Genomic DNA, 25936 nt, shown 5'->3' with positions numbered 1-25936 from the left:
GATTTATTTTACGGAAGAGTGGTTCTTTAACAACTGTGGGTAGCTTTTTTTTTTTTTCGTAACTCCTTGCAAAGAAGGCTGAGGAATCCTGAAGACCTGAAGTTTCTGTATTCTCAGTCTTCATCCTCAGTCTTGCAGCTTTAATTCTATTTGTAGTCAACCATGATAAGTGTAAGGCCATCAACTTAGTTCTCTTGGAATTTGAAGTGGTAAGTGGGCATTAGATTCTGTCCTATCCCATCTTCCCCACACTGGGTAGAACCTTTTAACCATCGCACAGAAAATAATTATTATTACTGACATTATAAAGTGGACAGAATTTTATTGTAAATTTGTAACTCCTATTGCAGGAGTTCTGAGTTACGTGGAGTGTCAAAAGTTTATTTTGTTTTGTTTAAACGTAGAATGTAGATTTGTAATCAGAATGTAAAATTATGTTCTGATTTGAAATATTGTCTTCATGCATCTCATTTTGTCCTATTCCATCTTCCTCTGCTGTCCTGTATCACCTTTCACTTTTATTCTTCTCAAAATAACGACAGTAGATATGTTGATATGGTTTTTTTCTGTTTTTTTTTCTGTTTTTTTTTAAAGTAAATTTGAAAGCACAGGAAGGAAAAATTTGCTTCTAAGGTCTTCTGGGTTGAAGCAGTACCAGAAATGATTTTTTTTGTATGTGTGGCATTTCATGAGTTAAAGAACAGTGACTGAATGAACAAATAGCTCTGTACATACATACTTAAATGGAAGGTTTAAGTCTTTCTCATTTTTGTGGCTTGTGAATGCTGTTACTGCTGTGGCTTTCTGTTCCTTCAACAGTCAGGTTATTAACACCCTCCTATGCAACATCTTTTTGAGAATGAAGCATACTTAACTTTAAAAATATTAGTAATTTTTTTTTTTAAATTCTAATTTAGACTTCTAATTTAATCCTAATCTAGTGGACTCTAAGTCCAGTTAGAGTCAGTGTTTTTGATAAATCTGTTAACAGGCACTGGAGAAGGGAGGCTTTAGAAGTTTTTGTTTCCAAACCATGTTCAGAAAAAAAAGTAGTTACTTCAGCTAAGAGCACTGAACTTGTTGACCCAATCAGTTCTGTTTGATCTTATTACATCTTGGTAAAGAAGACATTAAAGAGATAGTTACTTCACTTTTTATGATTTCATCCTCCTGTCCTTTTAATATGGAAATAACTTTATAATTTTTATTGGTTATATATTACTTACTAGACAGCTTATTTTTCTAGTCCTTTTGTAAGATTTCTGGTTAATCCGGCTTTATTATGGGACTGCTATTTATTCATTTATTTATGTTTACACATAATTAAAAACATAATGCCTGTAATTCGGAAGTTGGGTGGTAGAAAAAATATGTTAGAATGGAATATGAATTGATTTAAAGGCAATGAACAGTCAAAACTTGCTTTCATAAATGCAGTTATACAAAGGAGAATAAGAACTTAAACTGACTGCATTCTAGTTTAGGTATGCATAATGCTAGATAGGCATGTAAGGGATACTTATGCTTGTTTACTAAATGTACAACAATGATTTTTGTTGTGCTTTGCAGACATCATAACCCTTCTTGCTTCTCACAGGCTGTTAAATGTACACGCTTGTTGGTTTTGTTTTTATTTTATTTAAACTCCATGTTAAGCAGTAAGTTAAACATTACTTAAACATATTTTTTAATTATTAAAAGATGAGAACAAAGTGTTCAGAAGTTTTGCAATTACACTCAGAATCCAGCTGTTTAATGGTAGTTCTGACTCACAGATAATGCTTTGATGTACCTATTGCTATGCTTGCATTTTGTTTGCTGCTTGCTGAAATCAAAGGTGCTGTTAGGTTATGGATAAAAGAGTAAGTTCTTTGGTTAGTATTTTAGGATGACAAGAACCTGCAGCTAGATTCTGCTAAAATTAGTATATCAATGTGTTTGTTTGTTTGTTTGTTTTTAAACTCTAGGTGGAATATGTGATCAAATGTGATATGTCTGCTCTCCAGAAGATCCTATACCGACACATGCAAGCCAAGGGAATCCTTCTTACAGATGGTTCTGAGAAAGACAAGAAGGTACAAGACACAGACTAGAACACACAGGAAACAATGCATTAAAATTACTTCTTGAACATATGACTTCTGTTTCATAAAGTTAGTATGTAGACTGTTCCTGCAGGTATCTTTGTAGCTTTTCTTCACTATTCACAAGGAAAAAAAAAAAAGAAAAAAAAAAAGAAACAGTAAGTGTACATACATTTCTCAAATAGACAATATTTAAAATTAAAAAAAAAAAACACCAACAAACAGTATTTCTCTTGGTTGAGTTTAAGAAGTTATCTGAGTAATTGTGCTTGCAGAAGCCCTGGCTGTGAGAGGCTATTCAAGAGCTCTTAGCTTAAATCTGGTTTTGGACAGCATTCATACTTAATTAATCTATTAATGAAAAGGTTCTTAAGAGAACAGTAGGATTCAGATTCGTAGAATTGGATGTTAGAATGCGTATTAATAAATGTTGATTATGACACTGTGGGTCTTCAGCTAATACAGGAAAAGGAGATTTCCTTTCATCAGCTTAATTATATATACAGTATATGTTATGACATTATGATTAAAGTGAAATACGTTGAATGCACCGTGAGAGTTCTTGCTATAGAGCGCTTGAACACTGCAGAACAGCTTGCATACAAGTTTTGTTTGTGCCTACTTGGCTCTACTCTGTGCATTTTACTCATATAATGCAAACACATACTGTCTTTTCACCATCCTTGTGCAGGTACACTACATCAGAATGTTTTGTTGATTCTTCCATAGTTGCTTCTCCAGTGCTTTAAGTGCTTCTCGTTTTTCTTTAATTACTTCGGACTGGCTCTGTTGTGTTAAGACTTCCTCTACTTCCAGTCTTCAAGGGTATAATTTTTCACTGTCTTCCAACCCTCTCTTCATTCACTTTCTTGTCTATGACTGCTTTATCAGGCGCTTTTATTCAATGCTACTCATTGCCAGCAGAGGGAGGCGAAGGTTGTTGAGCTCTTGTAGGTTCATTCAACAAAAAACTGCTGTTAGTTAAAAATCATGTTTTTTTGCCAAGTCCAGCCAGCGACCAGCTCACACTAGAGAGAATACATTAAGCAACAGAGCTTCAGGAAATAGTGTGCATATGAATACCTTTTCAAGAAAATTTGAGATGATTTTGAAAAGAATAAAAAACAAGTTTTAGATGTATGGAGTACCCACTCCAGATGTAAAATTCCTGTTCTTTTGTAAATGATTTTAGTTTTAGATGTTATGAAGTTATGTTCTTAGTGCACTTTCCAGTAAAGATTAGAATATTACAAGTATGTAATATGACTGGATAGCATAGTTTTTGCAGTATTATCTGGTTTTATTTTACCTTTATTAGTCCACTACGTATAATTGTGTTGTAAATGTACAGCTTAGTCTAGCACCTAGTGATTCTTGAGTGTTTTTTCTCAGCTGAACTGAACATCGTCTGAATTCAGTCCTGCTTCTAAGAAGGGTTCACTACAGAGTAGGTTTTGAAAGTACAGTCTGTGAAATACTAGAACACCTCATGCGCTGTGTTTAGTTAGTCTTTTTGCTGTCTGTTGTCTTGTGTTTTGCTTGGCCCAGAAAGGAGGAGCAGATAATATAGAATTGAAAAGCGTCCAGCTAGTACTGTTTCCTGCCAGGAGGGCTCATATCCAAAGTAGTTCATACTGTAAATGGTAAGCAGGACAAAAGTTGTACTGTTTCTGACTCTGAAGATAAGACAGAATACCTTTTGCAAATTACGTTCAGGTCTTTGTTTTACATTATAGAGCATCTTTATGATAGGTGAATTTATGCAGCAAGATAATTGCATTACAGATTATGATCTTCTTTGCTTCCTATGGTTTTTTTTCTTTCTTCTGTTGTTTTTTTTGTTTATTTTTTGTTTTAATAACAATTTGGTGTTTGGATTAACTGCGTTTAAAAGATGTCTTTTAGAAGCTTCTTTAATTAGGTTGGAAATGAAATTCAGCATTTGATTTGCATTGTTTATTCCTGTAGGGAAAAGGTGGCGCAAAAACTCTTATGAACACCATCATGCAACTGAGAAAAATATGCAATCATCCATATATGTTTCAGCACATTGAGGTAAGGTTGCTAGGTTTGATTTTGAGTTGTTTTTATTCGGTATAGCTAACAGCAGTAGAAAACTGCTGTTGAAGCTTGAGTCTCTGATAAGGAACAACTGCACGCATAATTTGTGTTGGAAAAGAGACATTTGGAAAGCACAGTAATTCTAGTCTTTTATATTTATTGGCAATCCAAAGTCTAGTTTTAAAGCATTTAGTCTTGTTGAGATACCATCTCTAAAAAATGAAGGTTTTTTTTTTTTTTTTTTTAAATTCAAGACATTCCAGACTAACTTAACCCCTACCCAGAACTAATTTGTGACATAGGGTATGTTAGTCCAGAGTGCCAAGCAGTAGAGAGTCTTTATAACTAGCAGACTGCTTATCTTTCACTGTATCCAAAATCGTCCTATTCTATCCACCTTGTTTGGCAACAAAAAGATGCTGTTGTTCTCTCAGAAGGACCCAAAGTACGTAAATAAGCTAGTACATCCCGGAAGTATCATAAATATCTGAAATTGAACTACATTTGTGCATAGACAAATACCTACTCTGATGCACTGTTGTGGTTACACTGTTCATTCTTTTGATTGTTAATTAATTGAGTAATTTTCAATTGGTTCTTCTGGTAGTTAGTGTAATTTAATTAGGCTCTACTGTATTTGCAATCTGAGTTTCAAATAATAGCAGTACAGAAAAATATTAAGCAGAGCAGTAGTGCAGCAAGGTGGATACCAACAGTATCAGCGTAATAGAACTGTAACTCTTAACATTCATATATTTAATGTAGTTGAAATAAAGGTGCATAATTTTGGTTTCCTATTTGTAATAATCTCTTTATTGCTTGTAACTCTACAGGAATCCTTTGCTGAACATTTAGGCTACTCAAATGGTGTCATCAACGGGTAACTCATTTTTTTCTTCCTTTTAGTATAAACTGTTTTAGGACTACTGCATCATATCCATTTTCTAGAAGATAGAAGCTAACAAACATAAGCAGTTTCTAAATTAAATCAGGGTAATATTATTAAGAAGACTCCTAATAACCATAAGGCAAGCTATCTCCATAGTCACCCTCACATCCAAGACACTACTCTTACTTGAAGTATTATTTCGTCCCTGAATTAGCAGTTGACCATCTTCAATGTTCTTTATTGGTAATGAGAATTCTCTCTCTGACTAATGCTGTGTCTGTGCTCCATCACTAATTCCTGAATGAGAAAGTTGTTTCTCTGACTAATATCTAGGAGTATTGTATCATAAAGAGAAGAATTCACCTTAAGCAGATAATGGTTATGGGAGTCTGAAGATGGATTCTGGGACTTTCTTAATGTCAGACCAGAGATTTGCTCACAGGATCCCTCTGTTCACTGAAATTTCAATTCTCATGGTTGGAATACATGTGATAAAAGTATTTCTCTTTCTGTGGGAAGAGTATTTCCTGTTGCTTCAAGGGCCTTTTAGTTTTTTTATTATTATTTTTTTTTTTTGTGAAGCTAAGTTGTAATATGCAGGTTCCTTTATTTTTTAAAATATTACCTTATGTAGCAAAGGCGATCCATCTAAAAGTTCTTACATGCTTGATTGGATGTCTCAATAGCTGATTCTGTATACATCTATGTTTGCTTTTTCTCATCTCTCCTCAAAGCTAAGGATAACTCTCCCATTATTATACTAATCCAGGCCAACAAAATAGAACATGAAAGATGAATGTCCAGTTGTTACTGCATGCCACACAATAAAACTGAAACCCTTGCAAAGTATTTTTGCCACTTCTGAACTACTGTGTTTCATATATATCAACTGATTACAGCTAACTGCATGACTGAGAACTCACTTGTGCAACATTCTCTTGTGATAGATTTCACACAGGCCAACTTTTACCATTTGTTTATTCTGAAGCAAGACAAAGTGTATTCATCAGACAACGTTAATTCATGTAATTCCTGTTATATTGTACTAAACAGGAAATTTGAAATCCACAGTCTTTGATGGATGGATGGAACAGATGTTTTGTTTCCTTCTTACTGGAAGACATACTCACTATGCTAGTCTTTTCCAGAATACACTCTGTCTGACACGTGTAAAAAATTTTAGCACAGAAGCAATTCTACAAAGAAAAAGGAAAAGAGCACTATGTCTGCTGGAAACCACGTGTCCTTCTCACACAGACTGAAAATTGCTGTGTTAAGATAGCACTGGCTAAGCAGATAAGGGTTTTAGAGGATTGTTCCTGTCATTGTTTTATACAGGTCCACAGTGTTCTATAATCTGCCTTGCACATATTAGTTCTGAGTACCACTAGTCCCTGCACATGGAAATGCAGTACATTTTAAAATTCAGAAAATATTCCACAGTATTTCAGATTGATTTGCCATTTTCTCATTCTAGATAAGTTCAGACTTCCTAAACTGAACCCTTAGTTTATGTATCATTCCAAATTGTTCATTACATTTGCCTCCACAGCATTCCATCTCTCCAAGCTCAAGTGTTCTTAGCTCTTGACTTTCACAAAAGTATGAAATTTCCTTTTCTTAATTAGATTCCCAGTAGAAATTATTTGATATCAGGATACCTTGTATATAAGAGAATTCTCCTCACTATTACTAGCTCTCACTGTGATACGGTGTAATGGTCAATCATTTGTTATACTGAAGAGTCCTTATAGTTAGATGGCTTACTGATCAGAGGCAAATGGTAGCCCTGTGATGTATGCATATGGCTTAGTGTTTTCTTAGCTGCGCGGACTTGTGCTTGTGAAGAAACTTTGGGAGAATTCCTATCATGGTGTATTTTTTGTCTCCTTTATAAGAGGGCAGAGGAGATGCAGGACACATATTTAAGGCAAAATAACCAGTACTAGACCTCTTATGTGAGGCTTTTATGACTCTCCACTCATTACAGGAGAACAGCCAGAGAAGCTGGTAAAATGGTGTCTTTCCATGCTTGTTCTAGAAACTACATAGAAACCAGACACCTGAAAGTTACTGCAGTGATTCTCCAAAGACGTCATAAGGAATTTTCTTTCTTGTTCCTTTCAAGTTCTTTAACTTCTCTACCATCTTTATTCTAAATTAAAGTAGCACTTCTTACACTAGTTATTTGAAATGAAATAGAACTTTTTTTCTTGGCACTTCTTCATCCAACTGTCCATAAACGTATGCTTTTAGAAGAAAGGTGCGTATCTTGTACCTGACACTTGCTGCTTTTTTAAAAAAACTTGGTTTTTTTAGTCAGACCTCTTGGCTCCTAAACAGTTTAGTCTTTTGCTAAGTGTTTATGTATGTATGCATATGAGAAGATTATGTACCTTTTTTTTAATTATATAGTTGATAATGATAAATCATATTTGTAGGATATAATAAAGGTTAGAAAAAAGTGAAATTTATTTCTGTGATACACATCTTTGTTATGTTGATTCAGTCATCCTTTTTGCTTTAATTCATTTTCTTAGTTATGGATTGAATTTCAGCACTAGCAGTCTGTTTTGTGGTTCATAGCATAGGAGAAAGAGAAGCAATTAAGCAAAGCAACTAAACATTGTGCAAGACTGCTTAAGGGTACATGTTGAAAGTTTTTATTCTTATACAGCTTCTCCTGTTATCTCTGTATATTATCTCTGTCCAGTTTGGAATTCATCTTTTGCCTGAGCATAGTAGGAAGGGAGTTTTTTCTTGTAGTTGAATGGAAAGATTTCTGACATATACCTGTCTAGAGCATCTTGTAGCTGCAAAAACAAATAACTGTTGAAAGCAAAATTAACAGGTGAATGCCTTAACAAATAAATGGCTTATTACTTAGGTGAGAAATAATGTTTGTTTTGATGCACAGTGAGACAGAATTCAATTTCGTAAAGGCAGTTGTGGTTGTAAGTCCACACTGAAGAAAAATCTGTTCCAAGCAGGAATTCACATGGGTGTTTATTTTTTATTAAATCAACGTAAAGCAAATCAAAAAGATGTATGAGTCTTGTTTATCTTAACTGAATCTTTCTGTTATGCTACGATGTGACCATGACTAAAAACTTTTCTATTTGTAGGCTTGTTCTAGTATTTACTGTGCTTCTTCTCTTAAACAGAGCTGAACTTTATCGGGCCTCAGGGAAGTTTGAGCTCCTTGATCGCATCCTACCAAAGTTACGAGCTACAAACCATCGTGTGCTTCTTTTCTGTCAAATGACATCACTCATGACCATTATGGAAGACTACTTTGCCTTTCGAAATTTCCTCTACTTGCGTCTTGATGGTAAGCTGAATGAAAACAGAATGAATAAGTTAGGGACAGGCATCCTTCGTTAATCCGGATCATGGAATACCTAAGTTCTCTTCATAGTAAGCCACGGCTGTGATTTGACTCTACAGAAGTGTGAACAGGTTCAACAGTTCCATGAAGGAAAAGCCTGCAAGGATATTTGTTATGAAAGTATAGCTACAGACCTATAAGGTGCAATACACTGGAACGTTCCCTGTCCTTACATATCAGGCACTGAGCAGGGTGTACTTACGGTGATTTTAGTAGAGTCGATCTGAGATCTATCTGTCTTCCTGTCTCTTTGACTTTATCTTTCATCCATTTAACATCTAAACCATTTGGCTGAGGGATTGTTCTGATGAACATTCATGTTCCTGGAATGCAGAGGATGTAGAGATCTACAATCCACTTGTTAGTACCTAAGTTGTCTGAAAATATTCTTTTGATTATAGATGTGAATGGTGGTATTTTGACTCGATGCCAGTGGAATTAATTGATTGGTGACTAAAGATTCATCACCATTCTCCACAGGTTACATGAATTTCAGTGAAAAATAAAATGGTACCTATAGATTTCTTCTGATTTTCACAGGAAGATCGCTAGCCTCAATTATTTAATATGTAAATAGGTAGCTTTTTTACATTTAAATGAAAAAAAAAAAAAATAGGAAACATAATTGAGAAGTATTGAAAGAAAATAAATAAAAATTCAAAATCCTATGTGGAAATCCCATGTTTCCATTGTGGTTTTCTTCTGTGATGAGTGTCTCTATCTCCGACCTTCTTAAATATTATTTCTTTTTAATCAATTTATCTCTCACGTGGTGCTGTTGTAGAGGACCAGCAGCACTTACCAAAATGCCTTTTCAAGAAAAGCAGTGGTATAAGAAAAATGTGAAGAACAGCATGAATAAATGAGCATTTAAGGTCTTTTGACTATTCTTGGGTACTGCAATGTTCATTAACATTGAGAAGTATACCAGTCCTTTTCAAGTGTTAATGAATATAAAAACTTCAAACACTGTTCTTCTCAAATATAAATCAAGTAATGAAACTGGGCATAAGCTTACTGTCTTGTGTCATAGGATGTCTTGTGCTTTTTTCATGCTAGAATGTCAATGGCAATACACAGTATGATAAATACAATATTTTGTTGAGATTTTGCAGGTAATTTATAAATCAGTAAGATGAACTCTTCTTTCAACTTCTCCTATTCTCTGATTGCCTTCCACGATGGAACATAATATATACATAAAATTCTAATTCTAATTCTGCTGTATGTCTTTGCTCATATCGTATTTTCTACCCAAGTCATGTACTGGCAGCATTTTGACTGTGAGACTGTAGTGGATGTCTGGGATAGAGTTAACTTTCCTCATAGCAGCCCATGTAGTGCTGTGTTTTGCATTTGTAGCTAGAAGTGTTGATAACACACCAGTATTTTGGCTCTTGCTGAGCAGTGCCTCACAGTGTTGAGGCTTTCTCTCCGAGCTGCACCCCCCTCCCATTCCCAAGGCAATTAGGTTGAGGGTGAGCAGTAAGCATAGAGCAAGAGCTGGGGAGCAGATGCAAGATCCAAAATGTATATTGCATGCCACTGTGCATAGTTATAAAAGCTGAAGGAAAGGAAGAGGATGCAGGAAATTTGTAGTTATGATGTTTGTCTTTCCAAGCAACTGCTATGTGTACTGATTTCTACTTTCCAGGAAGTGGCTGAACATCTGCCTGCTAATGGGAAGGAGTGAGTGAATTCCTCTTTTTGCTTCACTTCTGTGCATAGCTTTTGCTTTTAGTAAACTGCCTTCATTTCAGTGCAGAACCTTTTCCATCTTATTTTCTTCTTGTCATTTTAAGGAAAAGGAACTGAGAGAGCATCTAGGAGGAGTTTAGGAAGCCAGCCAAGGTTGCCCACTTAAGTAATAGTGGGATATCTTCTGTTTTATATAAATATATAAATATGTATGAAAATAGATTTTCTTTGGCTTTCAAATACAGACAGAAGTGTGAAAAATATCAGGATATCAGTGGACCAGAGATTGTCCACGTAGAGTTTCGATTAAGTGTGTAATAGTTAATGCGATTGCCAGGTTGTGCAATATTTGTTTTTCATCTCTTTTTTAACCACAACTGAATTCCTTGCCATCTCTCTTTCCCTTGCACATACACAACTACACTTAAGATATGACATATAAAGAATTTTCAGTTCTTCTTATTACTGTGACTCCTAAGATAAATTCTGATGTTTTGATTAATCAATTTACTAATGACTTCTAAAAATACTTAGATACATTCAACTCTGTTTGTGTATAATAACTTCAGTTGAAATTTATGTGAGTTATAAGAAGTATAGCAATGGTAGCTGGCATTTTAAAGTCTACATTTGAAATGTCAAAAATAAACCCTCAAGTGTTTTGCAGTCCTTCTCTCAAATGTAGTAAAAACAGGTGACAGAAACATCCATGGGCAGTATTTTATTTATTATTATGGAAAATACAGCAGAGATCACAAGGAGCAAGTGAGCTAAAATTTCACTGTCTCCTGTACATTTAGGCATTACACTGTATTTAAGAGTATTTTGGTTCACATCATTGTTATGTTTTTACTTTTCAGGCACAACAAAATCAGAAGATAGAGCTGCTCTCTTGAAGAAGTTCAACGAACCTGGGTCACAATACTTTATCTTCTTGCTGAGTACAAGGGCTGGAGGGCTAGGCTTGAATCTCCAGGCTGCTGATACTGTTATAATCTTTGATAGTGACTGGAATCCTCATCAGGTGATTATTATTTGCTTATCTGCAAGCAGATTGCAAAGAATTCGTGATGGTTTTTTTGGGTTGCTTCTTTAGTTCGAGGTTATATTCTGAGGTAAATGGTATTGATACAGCATTCTCCTTTGGGAGCAGTTAGTAAGACAAACTACTACTGTCAAGAAATGTGTTAGTTTGAATCAGTGAAGTAATTCTGAGTTTGTGTAATTATTTTGTCTGTCTCGAGGGATTCTCAGCTAGGGGTCTTCTAGTCTTGTACCAGTACTATAGCTATACTCATTCTTTATTGTTCAGAGCTCTAACAAGTATTCCTCATTTTGATTCTGCAGTAGTTTGTAGTGTTTTAGAAAAGGCTGTGCAGATCAATGCTTTGTCTTGAGAAGTTAATGGCCATATCAGTCTTGTCCTGAGACACTGGTGGTGGCTTATTTCTTCTTCTCAGTTTAAAATTTAAAAAAAATAAGAGGAAGCTGGTCTTTGTCACTTAGTGCATTTTATAATTGTAACAACAGAAGTTAGGTATCTGTGGGAAGTACCTGATTATAGTGATTATGCATGTCTTTTCAGCTTTTCAGCTAAAGTTGTAAGCTAGTCACCTAAGTGTTGTTAAGTGCAAAAATAAAGGTTAAGACATGGAAGAATTTTACATAGAACTTTAAAAGCAGCAGTTGCATAAATGCTCTGGTAATCAGTTTAAAACAGAGCTTGTGAAATCTGGAGCAATTTAAAGGCTTAAAAACCACCTCAGAAGGCACTTAATTCTGTATATTCTTGGTTATCTCTGTCACCTTCACAGCCTTTTTTAATGCAAGTATATTTTAACAGTTGGGTAGCAGTAAATCTCACATTAGAGAATGTTTCCTAGAGAATCTAGTGGACAGATTATTAAATCAAAAAATGTGTAAACTCATTGCCTGGTTTATTATTATCTTATTTCAAGAAATTTATTTTGTGACGTAGCAGAAAATTGTGACAGCATTTTGCTGAAATAGTGTGTACATTAATTTCTTTTTTCCCCCGAAGAAGATCAGTAAGATTTTGAACTAATAAAAATAATTATTTCCCAGTGATCTACAGCTTGCTTTTTTTACTTCTATCAATTTTAAGTGCAATTGTTTTACCAAAAAGTAGTTTGCAGTGTTCTGAAAGTAATTTAAGATCATGTTTAAACTGTTTTAACAGAACTATTCAAAGATAAAAGCCTATTCTACAGATCAAATAATTTATAGTTCACACATTTATTAATTAGTGACTACCTTTAGTTTAGATAAGATCATGTATTAATTTTATGCTACTAATCTTTTTTTTTTTCCTGGAATCAAGAGATGTTTCACTTTAGGGTTCATTCTGGCTTGGAATGTCATGAACCTTTGTGCAGAAAAGAAAAAATGTATACGTAAACCCTTTTCAGTCACTGCACAAGCTTACAGCATTTACGGTATACACACTGTGCAAGTTTTTTTCTTTGTTTTCTCCCTATCTGGATCTGATGAAATTTTAAGAAAGAAAACAACTGAGAGTGAGCCATGTGAATTATAGTGGACTGTAGTTTGGGTAGTTCCCTTTGATGACAAAAAGAATTCAGCATTATTACACACTGTAAGCAGAAAGCGATTTGAGTTGCACACTTACATAAATCCCTCCATGTCTTCTTTACTTAATAGGACTTGCAGGCACAAGATAGAGCTCACCGAATTGGTCAGCAGAACGAAGTTCGAGTTCTGCGTCTATGCACTGTGAACAGTGTGGAAGAGAAGATTCTTGCTGCTGCAAAGTATAAGTTGAATGTAGATCAAAAAGTTATTCAGGCTGGAATGTTTGATCAGAAGTCTTCAAGTCATGAAAGGAGAGCTTTTCTGCAGGCTATACTGGAGCATGAGGAAGAAAATGAGGTAATGTTGTTAGAAATAATTGAGAAGAGCATGTTTGAGGGAGAACTTAATTTTTCCCTAAGTTCAAAGACTGACTACTTCAAAATTAGAACTGTAATCATTATCTTAACATCCAGTCAAAGGAATCTCTTTTTTTTTTTTGGTCATAGTAATAGGTTGTTATCTGGTGATGATAAAATCTTTTGCATATTAAATCCATTTTGCTCTTTCAGTTTTGCCAAAAACTTTCTGAACAAGGGCTGTTTTTGTTTTTGTTTTCCAGGATATAAAGCAGTCTTTAAAACCAGTTCGTGTTTTAAAATAGTGTGATTTTCAGATATACTGAGAAAACTAGGACTTCTTACATTTAATCATTTGAAACCCTGCTTTTTCTTTTGGGTTCTTGGTAAGACTTTAGATGTTGTTTGGGCAAGGCAGCCAAAATAACTTTTTTCTTGGTTCTGTACCAAGAGACTTGTAATTACCAGTTTCTATTCAGAAAAAAAAAAAAAAAAATAGTTGTTACAAGACAGCTGTCACACTTTTGTGTATAGTAGTGGACAGTGAGGTTGAAGTATCACTGGCAGTTTGTCCTGGTCTTTGAAACTGTGGTTGTGGAATGGTGAGCCCCTTCTTTTCTCCGGTGCTGCAGATTATTCTTTTACTGTGAACAATCATCATTTGGATAAGCACTGCATTTAGAAATTACTATGTTAATGTATTGCTTATACTGAAGGCGCACACTAGAAGTCCCATTTTGCAGTGTTTTTTTCCTACCTCAGAAAATTATAGAATGGTAAAAAGGCTTGGGTTGAAGAGACCATGAAGATATCTAGCTCCATCTCCCTTCCCATGGACAGGGTTGACAGCTGCTACATCTGGCATTACATCAGGAAGGATGTCCAGGGCCTGGCCATGAATAGCTCTTGGGATGGGACATACACAGCTTCTCTGGGCAGCCAGTGCTGGTGCTTCACTACCCACTGAATGAAAAAAATATCCCCCTGACATCTGATATAAATCTCCCTTTTAGTTTAAAACTGTTTCTCTTTGTCCTATGACTGTGTAAATAGTCTGCTTCCCTCCTGTTTATAACCTTCTTTTAAGTAACAGAAGGCTGCAATGAGGTCTCCCTAGACCTTTCTCTTTTCCATGCTGAACAAGCCCAGATCTCTCAGCCTTTCTCCATAAGTGAGGTGCTTCAGCCCTTTGTCAATTTTCATGGCCCTCCTCTGGACCTGCTCCAGCAGCTCTATGTCTTTCTTACGTCACAGGCTCCAGATTTTAATGCAGTACTCCTGATGGGGCCTGACAAGGGCAATTAGAGGTGGTCACCTCCTCCTCCATGGTGGCCACCTCCTCTTTTGATGCAGCCCAGGATGCAGTTGTTCTTCCAAGCTGGAAGCACACACTGCTGGCTCACTTCAAATTTCTGGACCACCAAAACCTGCACGTCCTTCTCTAGGAGTTCTCTTCCCAATTTGTATACATACCAGGGTTTACCTTGACCCAGGTGCAGCATCTTGCATTTGGCATTGCTGAAGGTGTGTTCATGTGGGCTCACTTCCCATTCTTGGCCAGGTCCCCATGGATGGCATCCCTTTCTTCTGTTATGTCAGCTGCATCACTCAGCTTGATGTTGTCTGCAAACTTGCTGAGGATACACTGAATCCCTCTGTCTATGTCATTGATAAAGATGTTGAAGAGCACTGGTTCCAGAATAGGGGGATATCTTGTCACTGGCCTCCACCTGGACATGGAGTCACTGACCACAATGTTTTGGCTGCAACCCTCCAGCTGATTATTTATCCCCCAAATAGTCCACCCTTCAAACCCGTATCTGTCCTTTTTAGAGATAAATATGATGTGTGGGACTGTTTCAAAGGCCTTTCAGAGGTTTGTGTCTGTTTCTAAAAAGACGGAGAAAGAGGAATGCTCCCAATGTAGTGACATGATGTTGGGTTTTTTTTGCTGGTGATACTTTAATTTTTTTTTTCTTTAGGTAGGGACCATATTCAGTTTCCTTTCTATAAGAAAAGACTTTATACTGCTGAATTATATTTCTAAGGGAGTACTGTAGAACATCAGAACAGAAATGCATGTATTTTAGCTGTGCTTCTGACCCAGGAAAACCACAAACCAAAATTTCCTGGTTGCCTGTTTGCTCATTTCCTCATTCTCAATTTATGGAGGTGGTAATAAGTCCCAATTGTCTCTAATTTTGTCTACTTTGTGTTACTTCTGAATTGCTGATCATGTTAGAAGTTTTAGTTTTGGTTTGCATTTTTCACACATGTACTGACAGAAGGAGGCTCAGTGCATTGCTGGCCTGATGCAGACTGTTACTTTATGTTGAACATGAAAGCTTCTTTCTAGTACCTTTGTCAATCTTTGTGACCAGGAGGAAGATGAAGTTCCTGATGATGAGACTCTGAATCAGATGATCGCCCGACGTGAGGAGGAATTTGATCTCTTTATGGTGAGAATGATATGATCATATGCTGTATATCATTTCTAGTGTTTTTAGCAAAGGCTTTAACCTTATATGTCATTTAAATGTTGTAAAACTTTGTTGTAGGAATGGCTTTATTTACTTGCATTGCTTATCTGAGGAAAGGAGAGCAGACTTCCTAAACTCAGAGTTCCTCACAAGACAGAAAGACTTCAGAGATCCTTGCAGTCAGTAGCGGAGCAGTGCCAATCTGGAAGACACAACCTAAGAAATTTAGGCAGTCTAGAATTGATAGTCAGTGTTTGTCTTACAGGTTGTACAGCATGCTTTTATTTTTAGAACTTTTTTCACTTTTGTGCTGTGATACTGACAAAGGCAAACACGGGAACTGAACAAGATAGTAAACTAGTAGACTTACAGTGCAGTTCTCCTTGGAAATTAGCTGGTTTGCTAATTTTTCTTGATTTCTTCAAGAGCCCTGTTAACTTACTGCTGCTGCTAGAACTGTTGAAGAATTACCAGAGTAGTTCCAGTGATCCAAATGTGAACAATGGAATAATTACTAGTATGTTAGTGTAGGCATAGCTTCCAATTTTTTGCATCTGTGCAGTGGTGAGGATTGCTGATGGGCTTTTAAGAGACACTGAAACAACAGAAAGAAGATACTTAAAAATTTAACCACTGAGGGTTAAGCATCATCTCTTCTCATTCTACCTGTGTTGCTTCATTCTGCAGGACTGAGCAACAAAGACACTTGTGGGATCAAATGAGTACATTTGATCTGAGTACATTTTATGACTGAGTGGGTTTTATTTTAAGGTATATTTGAAAAGGCTGTACACATTGTCTTATTTGAGCTAGTTAAATAACCTAAATGAGATTCATGGGAGCTTAGGGCTTAGATCAGCATATAGTCAATGCAGAGAAACGGATGCTTTCCTGGGAGAACTATAAACCACCTAATTCACACAAGAATGTATCCTGAGTATCCGTATGTATTTTATGAGGTAATTGGTCACCACAGTTGAAATTAATTTGTGTGAGTAATTGAAGTCCAGCTTAAAGTTTTTACACCATATTACCCTTTTAATATTCTTAACATTTTACTTAATCTTGCCTGATTTTTATTGTATGTGTTTTCATTTTTTCTTAATGCAGGAGAAGTAAAAATTTTTGTTGAAGCTGGTTGGATTTCTGTCACCGAGTCATCTTTTCTTTGAATTCTTAATTATCTCTCTTGATTCCTTTTTTCTAATGTCTGCTTTTAAATTTACTTTCTCTGATATTCAGAATCACAAAACTAGTATGTTTTCAATTATTCTTTTTAGTTATATAACATATTTTTGAGGATGTTGTAAAGGAATTAATAATATTTGCAAATCAGATTTATGAATATATAGAAACCGTAAAACTGTGTGTGGGAAAAAAAATAATAGAGCTTTTTAATGGATAGCTTCCTTCTTTCTTAATCTGCGTTGTCTTACCTGGGTCTTATGGAGTTACTTCAGTGTAAACTAGCTATGGAGTGGTGAATTTCACAGAAAATCAACTGTAAAATGTAGCTGCTTTCTACAGTTGCATTTTGCAAGTCTTGGGCTAGAGGAAGGGAAGTACTTGTGAAGAACTTGGTTTAAAATTTCAAGTATTCTTAGCTGGCAGGAATTCCAGTGGTTTGTTTTAGTTGCCTTTACAACTGTTTTATCCTTTCCCATCTACCATTTCAGCGTATGGACATGGACCGCCGTAGAGAAGATGCCAGAAACCCCAAGCGCAAGCCCCGCTTGATGGAGGAGGATGAATTGCCATCCTGGATTATTAAGGACGATGCTGAAGTTGAAAGGCTCACGTGTGAAGAAGAGGAGGAAAAGATATTTGGAAGAGGATCCCGTCAGCGCAGGGATGTGGACTACAGTGATGCTCTCACAGAGAAGCAGTGGCTGCGGGTAGGGTAACTCTTTGTTTGTTTTAAAGATGACACTTATTTGTGTGTCGTTCATTTACTTATTCTTTTTTTTTTTTCATTGAAAACTACAAAGTTGCACAATGGAAATAGGTAAGATCTACTTTTAGCTGGTAGTAAGCATTTGCAGCTGCACCTCTACCTATCTATTTATTAAGTAGCTTAATTTAGTCTTTCTAGTAACTTGGAAACTTCCACACAATTCTTCTTTCCCCATGCTCTTCCTTTTGCAAGTCTTGGCTCTGTTGAGGCAAAAAAAAATCTTGCTAAGCGATGTTACTAGAATTCAAAACCTTAAAGAAGAGTTTCTTTGGTTTTGTTGCATTTGGGGAATCTTGCCATTTTCTGCAAAATACACGTAAAATGAATTCTAATCCATACATCTTTTTAGAATGGTAGGAATAGGGATGTTAAGAAGGTTAAGAAACTGTTTTCAAAACCAGCAAATTTGGTAACATTATGATTTCTAATACATACCAATAAAATACTGTGCACAAAATTAGTCTACATTGTTTAAGAGAATGTTTTTTTTAGAATAATCACAGATTTGATGCCAATGTGAATATAGTTTTTCTGGGTAGAAATCTTATGTACTTGAGTTATGAAAGTGATCGTGAGAGTGCACTGTGAGAGATGCTGCTAAGAGTTGATTTTTTTTCTCTTCCCGTAGCTGCTATTACAGCTTTGTATCTATCCTCTTCATTGGCCTTTGCAGAAGGAAACTTTGCATTTCTGAATAACAAGTCAGTTTGAGAATATCAGTATCCAGTACTCAGCTGCCTCTTTGCCTTGATTTATGCTGGAGGTTTACTTCATCTCTTTTCTGAGGAGTTCTGCTAGATTCTGATCCCTCTGCTGATATGCCGTATGCTGAATATTCTAGTTAAGGTCCCACCTTCATAAATATACACATCATAGCAGATCCCTAAAGGAAAGATAATAACTCAAGGCCTGTGTGCATGCATGTATACTGTCAAACTGTGTCAGCTCTGTCCTTGTCAAGAGGTCAGGTACGTGAGTTTGGAAGCAAGAGGCAAGATAATAACAGAAGCAGTAAGCATGGGCATAAACAGTGTCAAGTGAGACAGTGCTGCTGTCCTGAAGTATCTGAAATTCAGTAGCAACCTTCCAGAGAAACTGTAAAATACAAACAGGCTTCATCACTAGCTGTCGCTGCAGCTTGCTTTTCTCTAACTGTTGGCATGACAACTACGTTCCCTAAAAAGGAAGGAGGAGTTTGCTCCTGGTCTTAGGAGGCATGTGTATTGTGGAAGTGCTGTGGGAGATTGTATCATTGCGCTGTTTCTATCAGGCCTGCAAAATATTGGATCTGTGGGAAGATTTCCTAGAGTCTCATGAGTGCTTCTATAAGGTCGGCCTTGCTCAGAAGAATCAGCTTCAAGAATCAGAGGATTTTTTTGAGAGACCATGAAATAGTGCGTTTATCCTGCTGATCTAGGGGCGTTTTCATGTTTAACCTATTCTTTGCCATCTGGAATACTTACTCTGTACTTATCTTCATTCTAATAGCATTGACTAAGGCAGAGGCTTCAAGACAGCTCTTGCATGACCGTTACAGATTATCTAGTTCTCATGCTTTTTTTGTCAGTTATCTCTGACTCTCTCTTACTCTGAGGCTAAATATCAGCATTCTTCTTGTTCAGGGTAACTTCTGGCTAGATGACATGAGTAAACTTCTGTTCTTTTATTGTGCATTTGATTTGAAATAGCTTTGTTTGTTGGCCAGACAAGCATGTTTGAGTCCAAAATGAGTGTTGTCTTGTTTACTTCCTGCTGATAGGCAAAATCCAAAAGGGCCAACTGTATCCTGGAGTTCATTGTGCACAGCATAATTATATAGTCAGAAAAAATGATTGTCCAACTGTACTCTGCGTTGGTGCAGCCTCTCCTTAGTATTATGTGCTGTTTTAGGCTCTGCTATATAAAGTGTGTATAAGTGCGTATAAAAATGTTAAAATGAGTCCCAAGGAGAGCAAAAACAGTTAATGGACTTGAGGGCAAGATGTATAGGGGATGGCTGAGAGTAGCTTAGTTAGGGAGTAGAGGGCTGGGAAATGAACTCATTGTGGTCTATAACTTTCTCATGAGGAAAAGCAGAGAGGGAGGTGTCGATCACTTCTCTCTGGTTACTTCTTCCATTGCCAAATCTTAGGAAAACGCATTGGAAGCAAACACAGTCCTTGAAAGAGCTAGGGCTACAGTTTCCACATGAAGAACACATCTGTAGAGGCTGTAAACTCTGTCATTATACCAGGTATTTTCCTGACTTAATTAGTAGGTCTCAGATGAAAAGGTGGGCAATGCTCTTTAAATGAGGGGAGACTGACCCCAGAAAACCTATTTAAAACAAACTAAAAATTCACCATGCAATTTCCATTCTGAAGGATTGAATTTTAGAATTTTTTTATGAAGAAAAATATCGAAGGCCTCCATTTTAATACTAAGCCTATCAGCTTAACAGTTATCCACACCTCCAGTCTGCCATGGCAATTAACATTACAATTAATGATATCCTAACTTTTTCCAGAGGAAAATAATATGTATAAATATACATGAAAACCACTCTACTATTCAAGAAGAAAAATAAATGAACATTTTATGATGCAAAGAAACAAGAAGTCTACATTAGTATATAAAGACAGGGTGAACAGCAACAGGAAATATTTGTCTCAGGGCTGTGAACAGAAGCCATCATGTTGAACCATTTATTAGTGATCATAAAAATGTATTTCTGATTAAGTTTTGTGTTCACTATTCCCCTGCAGATTAAACTGTCTTGTCTGACAGGGAGAGAGTAAATCCTTGGAATACTGTTTAATTCCTTTATTTGGGAATCTTCTGGTTTTTACTATTTTTAACTTTTAACTTGCAGCCTGCTCTCCTTAGAGATTTATCTTCAGGCAATGAAAAGAACATAGTCATTACTAGGGATACTACTGAATTGTCTTAAACTTTGTTTTTAAGTTCTTAACTAATTAATGTGGTGTTTTAACAAATTGTTGAAAAGGAAAGAAAAAAAAAAAGTGTCAGGGAAGAATAAAATGATACATTTCACCAGTAAAAGATTTATTTTAGACTACAGAAGAAGAGATCTGGAAGTGAAATACATAGTACTGCCAAGGTATAAAGACCTGTTTTATTCATTTTTCTTAAAATCCGTGGTGGCAAGGAAAACAGAACATCCCATATTGTAGGACACAAAAGTATTATACTCTTTATTTATTTCAGTGTTTGTTATTTTGATAGAATTTTGGAAAACCGAGAAAAGCAATCTCCCCCACCTGTTCTTGTCACCCACTTAAAAAAGTTTCTAATGCAGCTTTCTTTGCCCCTTCTCCATATGAAACATGGTCGAGTTAGTTGGTCGAGTTAGAAAACAAAATAAAACAACCTCCCCCCTCCCCCCAAAAAAAACACATAGTAGCGATGGTCGCATGGTACCTTTGTTAATGTACTGTCATTATTCTGCTAAAGATAAGTTGTCCAGATTCAGAATTCCGAGTAAGTTAGAGAGAAGATAACCAGTACAATTTGAAAATAGGAAGAAAACTCTTCTCTTTCCAGTATTTCTCAGTGAAATGAACAGTCCTGAAATGCTCTAGCATTTTGTCTGTGCAACGCACATATGCATCTCTGTCATAAGTACAAGATAAATTGGAAAAAGTGATGCATCTCAGTTTTGTTAAATTTTTCTTGAAGATGAATTACCTGGGAATCCAGAAGGCAGGAAGCATGTATTTTTCTTTAACTGTTTTTCTCTTCTGGTGAAAATTGTACGTAATAGAAAATAATAGAATAGAACTGGAAAGATTGGAGCAAGTAGCAAGGAAGACTTGTTTGCAGTCATAACCCTATTTCTATCTTTCACCTTTTTGTAATTGGTGTGAAATAAGATATTTCCTATGCAAATTGCTGTCAGAAGGGTTCTTGCATTTCTTGCTCATCCGTTTTGTTTCAGAAACATTCCCTTTCATTATCAGGCTTGTTGAGTGATTCTTAAAATTCTTCAATTTGGGTTTAGACGTTGTTATTTTTGGCAAGGGAAACTTCAAGGAATCAGTACTGTCTCAATTAAAGAAGAATAAGTGTGACAACTTCATAGTGTTATTTATAAATCTTATGTAAGAATAAATGTGCAAAGTACAATTGAGTTGCCTAAAATGGCATTTCATCAATTGAATATTATCTTTATGTATGCAATCTGGAAACTGATCATTTTTTTCCGGACGATTTAAGAAAATAATTGTGTTTAGAAAAAATGACATTTTTTTCCTGGCTAGATAGTTTTATAGTAATATCTCAGAGATGTGGAAGTAAATAAGACACATCTGAAGACAGCATTACCCTTAAAAAAACACACACTGCATCTTGATCTGTATTGTGTCACAGCATTTGGCAATAATGCAACAGAAGAGCTTGAGACTTCAGTGGTAAGGAAGGGAGGAGCAGAAGATCTTTAAAAAGAGAGAGGAATCCCTCTAGTTATGTTCCTTTCATCGTAATGGAATATTAACAGGAAGGGGAATGCCTGTTTACGAGGGTTGATAGTGATAGCACAAGGGAGGGAATGGTTTTGAACTGAGACGAGAGGTTTTGGTTAGATATTAAAAGGAAGATTTTCACACAGAGGGTGGTGATGCACTGGAACAGGTTGCCCAAGGAGGTTGTTGGTGCTCCCTCCCTGGAGGCATTCAAGGTGAGCCTGAATGTGGCTGTGGGCAGCCTGGTCTGGTAGTTGGCGATCCTGCACATAGCATGGGGGTTGAAACCAGATGATCATTCTGGTCCTTTTCAACCGAGGTCATTCTGTGATTCTGTGATTGATCATACTCAATTCCTGGTTTGTTTTTCTTTTCTATTTGAAATTACAACTGTATCTGTTACCACTTCAATTAAATCAGTCTTGAAGATTCAATCACACTAAATTTATTTATTTACAACTGTTAGTCTGTAAATAATATTTTTTTCGTCATAGATTTGCCTATAGTATTTTCATAGGTGGTATTCTAGCAGCGTATTTCTTAAACTTGCATCTTGTTCCGTTTGTACAGTTTTCTTCTGATTTCTTTATCAATACACTGTAAGGTTCTAAACAATCCGAAATACACAGATAACGACATAGTTCAGAACAGCTATTATTAACAACCCTTTCAGAATTATATTTATCATGTAACAGTGTTCACTTGTGAGGGCAACTGCGAAAGAAATGACTCTCGTTTTATTATGTTGGCCAACTGTGAGAGACAGATGTTGGTGGCAAGGCAGTAGAAATGGAACCTTCTCACCAGTGTTCTGTTATGTGTTGTTACTGAGTGACAGATGGCAGCAGAGGGCCACTCTGTCAGAATAGAAGTGCATTTTAAGTAAAGGTGTGTCGTTGAATTCCTCCATCTAGAAAAGGTTGGACCCATTGACATTCATCAACACTTGCTGAACATTTATGGAGACCAGCCAGTGGATATAAGCACAGTGAGACAGCGGTGGTGTATTTCAGCAATGGTAACAGTGGGTCACCTCCACTGGTGTATATTGTTATGTGCATGGCATACAGCCTCTTGTTCACTGCTGATGAAAATGCATAGCTAATGATGGTGACTGTGTTGAAAAATAGAGTTGTGTAGCGAAGAATTTGCTCTATCAAATTCAGTTATTGTGTTCTTTGTATTTGTTGTGTTTTCCTTGAAAATAGGAAGCATTACTTTTTTACACCTATGTGCAGTGTTTTCTAAGTCTGTTATGGACTGGCTTCCAATCCTCTAGTTTTGAATTAGAGAGTTTCCACACAGTGCTAAAGTGAACTAGAGTTGTTTGGTAGGTGATTTAGATTTTCAGAAAGACAGGTAGAAGATTTAAAAAAGAAACAAAAAAATGATAAAAAACCAAACCAAAGTATCTTTCAGTGATAGACTAAGAGGTTGGTAACAATGATTTCTGGCATATAACTTTTTTAAGTAATTCCTTTGTTTTTTTCTTTCCTTGGATGAGTTTTGCTTGAACAACAGGCTGTTTCTTCAAATTAAATCAACTTAATAAGACATAAAGTATACATGTTTTTAAATGGGAGAAATAAGTCTCACTTATTTTTGAAAGCCTGCAGAAGTCCACAAGAGTTTGTGGTTGAGTAGATGTAGACCACAGAATAGAGATGATGCTGTTTTGCCATTTAGTGTCTTAATGCAGTAAAGCATTTTTTCTCAGTGCTCTGTTTGCCTAAAGAAGTCATATTCACAGTTATTACAATATAACTAATTCAAACATTCCTTTTTATCACTCAGTTTGTTCCCAACAATGGAACTTACATTTGTGTCAATGTAGTTTCCTATAACAGGGAGGAACTTTATCAGTGCTGTCTCTCTGTGATACTTTATTTACTAATTGTCATAGTACAGATAATGATTATACAGTAAGATACAAGTGTTTATACCAGACCAAAAACAAAGTACATAGGATAAAAGCATTATATGTACAAAATTTTAGATAGGTATTTTTTCTAAATCTTGGATGAGGCAATTTTTTTAAATGTATATACTTGAATTATAATGTCAGGCTTCTTTTCCACAGCAATCTTTAAAATCAAATGCAAGGAATTTTTTCTACAATTTGCGTTAATATTACCCCTAATTTCCAATTGAAAGCATACAGTTGGAATTTCTGTGCTAATAATAAGCAGCGTTTACAATTTTTAAGTGCAAAACTGAAAACAGCTTTCTCTCACTTCTCAGAAAGAAGCAGTTTTCAGTAATGTGAACATGCAGACTCTGACACATAAATATTGGCTGAAAAGTTAGAGTTCCTTATTTTGTGGAAGTCCAGCATAGCTGAGAAGACTTTTTATTACAAGTTTGTGTTTTTGTAATAATAGCGTTTTGTTTGCATTTTTTAAGAAAAAAAGTGTTTGTCCATTTCTCACTTGTGATGGATTGAAAACATCTGGAATCTTCCCTGTCTGTATTAGAATCAGTCATCAGTGAAAATAAAGAAACACTAGAAGCATTTACTAATTCTTTGCCTTGGGCAGATTTGAATTTATGTGGTGCTTTAATTTAGACGCAGCAAAGTCAGAATGGAAATTTCCTGTATAGTGTTATCTGAAATTTAGTTAACTTTCCCAACCCTGTTTTTAACTCCAGATATTTAGTCATTGAACATTTGATTGTAATGTATACCCATGCCCTTTTATCCAATCGGAAATGTGGTATAATTTTTATTCTTCATAATCGTTATCATTAATATACTGATTTCTATGCTGTAATGTAGTGAGAGCAATCTAGTTACAGAGAAGGAGGAGCCAGCAAATAATTCTGATATGTGGAAGCTATAGAATAGCCAGGTATCAGGAATGTCTGCAATTGAGAAACTAAGCAGAACTGGATTTTGAAGTGATCTTCATGGAAGACAGATTTCAGGTTTGAAAGTTGAAGTCTTCATCAGCTGTCAGACACAAACTGAGAAAAAATATAAAATTAAGACAGGATTTCAAATGGAGCATAGAAGGAAATAAGTGAGGTTTGTATTGGAATATCACTGCAGGATTTAGATTATTCTGAAGAGAGAAAATGGTAGGTAGCAGTAGAGAAGTGACACTTCATTGTTTTTGACACCTTAGCCTATTGTGGGGTTTTTTCATTTCTTTCTTCTCTTCAAAATTGTTAAACAGGAAATTCATTTTTTTTGTAAAGCAGTAGCCTCTTGTTAATAACTGCTTTACTGATAGGTTTTTTGTTGTTAAGCCCTTAACAGCCCTTTAGTTCAGTTTTTGGTCAGTTGTCAGAACAGTGCAGTCCTGATTTCAGCTGGGACACGATTTTCACAGTGTCTGATATGATGCTATGTTTTGGCTTTAGGAGAAAAGTGCTGTTGATAACACACCTATGTTTCAGCTGTTGCTGATCAGTGCTGCACAGAGCCAAGGACATTTCAGTTTTTCAGCTCTTCATACTGCCCTGCCAGCGAAAGGCTGGTGGGCCACAAGGAGCGGGAAGGGACAGAACCAGGGCAGCTGACCTAAATGGGCCAAAGGTATGTTCCATACTATTTGGCATCATGTAAAAAAAAAACATAAAACTGAGAAGAGTGAACTGATTGGGTGGCAACTGCTGCTCTGGGACTGGCTGGGCATGGATGCGTGCAAGGTGAGCAGGTGCATTGTGTGTCCCTTTTTTTATAGATATACATTTATACTGCTATCATCATAGTCAGTTCTCTTTCCCTCTCCCTTTTTTTTTTTTTTTTTCCTGTCTTAGTAAATAGTTTCTATTTTAACCTGTGCCTGTGAGTACTACTTCCTTTTTTTTTCTGATTCCTTACCCCATCCCACCTTGAGCTGAGGTGGTGTGAACAAATGGCTGTTTGTTGCTGAACTGCTGTTGGGTTAAACCACAAGTGCATGCTATTTACTGTCCCTGGAAAAGCTCAGACTTCTGAAAAGTTTGCATAGCTGAGCTAGTATTTGTGCTTAGAGAATTTAAAAGCTAGCATACTTTTCCTGTTCATT

The 25936-nt window shown here is 36.0% G+C and overlaps 1 protein-coding gene across 4 annotated transcripts in view; it reads left to right on the top strand.

Moving 5' to 3' along the window:
• The window catches only part of SMARCA2 (SWI/SNF related, matrix associated, actin dependent regulator of chromatin, subfamily a, member 2), a 103864-nt gene that overhangs the window by 54759 nt on the left and 23169 nt on the right, over nt 1-25936 (top strand). For all 4 annotated transcript variants that reach the window (XM_042825555.1, XM_042825556.1, XM_042825558.1 and 1 more), the window contains exons 21-28: nt 1968-2075; nt 4053-4139; nt 4979-5025; nt 8199-8365; nt 10981-11144; nt 12803-13030; nt 15411-15488; nt 17186-17404. In XM_042825555.1, coding sequence (XP_042681489.1) covers nt 1968-2075; nt 4053-4139; nt 4979-5025; nt 8199-8365; nt 10981-11144; nt 12803-13030; nt 15411-15488; nt 17186-17404 — 1098 coding nt within the window. The remainder of the gene's footprint in view (nt 1-1967; nt 2076-4052; nt 4140-4978; nt 5026-8198; nt 8366-10980; nt 11145-12802; nt 13031-15410; nt 15489-17185; nt 17405-25936) is intronic.

The sequence above is a fragment of the Centrocercus urophasianus genome, unplaced genomic scaffold (genome assembly GCF_019232065.1).
Source record: "Centrocercus urophasianus isolate 14NV4802_14NV808 unplaced genomic scaffold, USGS_Curo_1.0 seq_25, whole genome shotgun sequence".
Classification (NCBI taxonomy): Eukaryota; Metazoa; Chordata; class Aves; order Galliformes; family Phasianidae; genus Centrocercus; species Centrocercus urophasianus.
This window is presented reverse-complemented; position numbering and strand designations above follow the sequence as displayed.